The sequence below is a fragment of the Asparagus officinalis genome, chromosome 4 (genome assembly GCF_001876935.1).
Source record: "Asparagus officinalis chromosome 4, Aspof.V1, whole genome shotgun sequence".
In the NCBI taxonomy this organism is placed as follows: Eukaryota; Viridiplantae; Streptophyta; class Magnoliopsida; order Asparagales; family Asparagaceae; genus Asparagus; species Asparagus officinalis.
In genome coordinates this window covers 39,713,491-39,715,394 of record NC_033797.1, presented here as the reverse complement: position 1 = coordinate 39,715,394, position 1,904 = coordinate 39,713,491, and the positions used below count along the sequence as shown (strand labels likewise).

Here is a 1,904-nt window from a genome sequence, read left to right as displayed (position 1 = left end):
TAAAGTGGTTGTTACAAAAAGCCCATACTCCCAACCAAGAGTATGCGCTAGAGTTCAAAAGAGGGTACTACAAATAGTATACCCCTACCCCCCGTAAACAACTGAAAAACGGACATAACCTCCCCCAAAAAACTGATATAACAAGTTTGTCAGAAGAACCAAAAAAACAAAACAGAAGAACAGAGCTTCTATCCAACAAAACCAAGAGCAACTCCAGTGAATATGAACAGATCATTCCAATTGAATCACTGTAGCCGTGTCCTTGCTCCCAAAATCAACACCTTTAGCAGCAGCAGCTCTTTTTCTTCTTCTTGCTTGTAATCTGGCGGCACGAGCAGAGATCCCCTCAGATCCTAGCCAAAATGTTGAGAAAGTTACAATTTTGTTCAAGAGGGTAAGAGAGCTCTTCTTCTTATCAGAAAATATTCTGTCATTACGCTCCTGCCAAAGACACCATATAAGAGAGCAAATGAAAACTCTTCTCTTCAAATTAGAGTCTCCCTTGTATCCACTAGTCCACTGTATCCAAACTTCTTTCACAGAAGACAAACTAAAATCTTTGTCAGTATTCAACTTGAATTGAAGTGATCTCCAAATAGAGTACACAAACTCACATTTCAGGAACAAATGAGAATGATCTTCATCTGATTTAGTACACAAACAACATGTTCTCTGCAAGATAATTCCCTTTTTAGCTAAAATATCTGTAGTATTCAAACCATTTCTTAGAGCCAGCCAAACAACAAATTTGACCTTTAAAGGAATAGTAAGCTCCCATAAGTTTGAACAATCAAATCTTAGACCCCCATCAATAAGGAAGTGATAAAAAGACTTCACTGAAAAAAATTTATTAGCTTCCCATAACCATTCTCTTTTGTCTTCATAATCATTAAAAGAAACAGAATTAATGATGTTCAACATATTGAAATACTGAAACACCAAGTCTCCAGTTAACTGGATTCTAAAATGTATCTCCCATCTCCAAATACTATTCTCCTTAAATCTCAAACTACTAATGAAAGCAGAAGGTGATGAAGAGAGGGAAAATAAGGATGGAAACATAGAAGCAAGGGTAGAAGATCCTACCCATTTATCTAACCAAAATAAAGTTTGGTCCCCATTCCCTACCACAACCTGTGAACTGCACAAAAAACAGTCAGTAACATTAAAAAGATTTTTCCAGAAATGAGATAAATTCGATCTATCAGCTTTTAAAAACCAAGCCCAAGGTCTTTTTTCAAAATGACAATGACCACTAACTTGCTTCCACAGACTATCTTTCCCATCCACCAATTTCCAGAGCCATTTACCCAAAAGGGCTTTATTCATAATTTTTAAATTCTTAATACCCAGACCTCCACAGAATTTTGGTTTACAAATTTCTTCCCATTTAACCAAATTTGAGCAACTCTTAAAATCAGAAGATCCAGTCCATAAAAATCTCCTTCTCATTTTATCAATTTTATCAATCACCCAAGATGGAAATAAAAAGAAAGATAGCCAAAAAATTGGCATAGATGAAAGGACAGAATTAACCAGCACCAATCTGCCTCCTCTTGATAAGGATTTTCCTTTCCATAAAGATAATCTTTTCTCTATTTTATTGGTTAAAGGAAACCAATCTTCTTTTTTTAGCCTTCCAGGTCTTAAAGGGATCCCTAGGTAAGGACAATAACTCTACAAAACTCCCTACATCATCATAGTAGCTAACTCATGTTGTAAAGATTCATTATTTTCCAGAGCAATTAAACATGTAACTAAATTCACAACTCTCTACATCATAGAATTCTCATAGAATTCTTGCAAGTAGGGGAGAAAAGTCTTCATATTTTTGTATCAAGCACGCATCACATTCACTAGAGTATAAGACTTTAACAAACCAACTCACGAAATTACAAGAAAAG

At 35.4% G+C, this 1,904-nt stretch overlaps 1 protein-coding gene across 1 annotated transcript; it reads right to left on the bottom strand.

Moving 5' to 3' along the window:
• Positions 232–1,286, bottom strand: LOC109838548. Its single transcript, XM_020406978.1, has 2 exons — positions 1,261–1,286; positions 232–1,141 (listed from the first exon to the last, which is right to left on the bottom strand). The coding sequence occupies exons 1-2, from the start codon at positions 1,284–1,286 to the stop codon at positions 232–234; spliced, it is 936 nt and encodes a 311-aa protein (XP_020262567.1).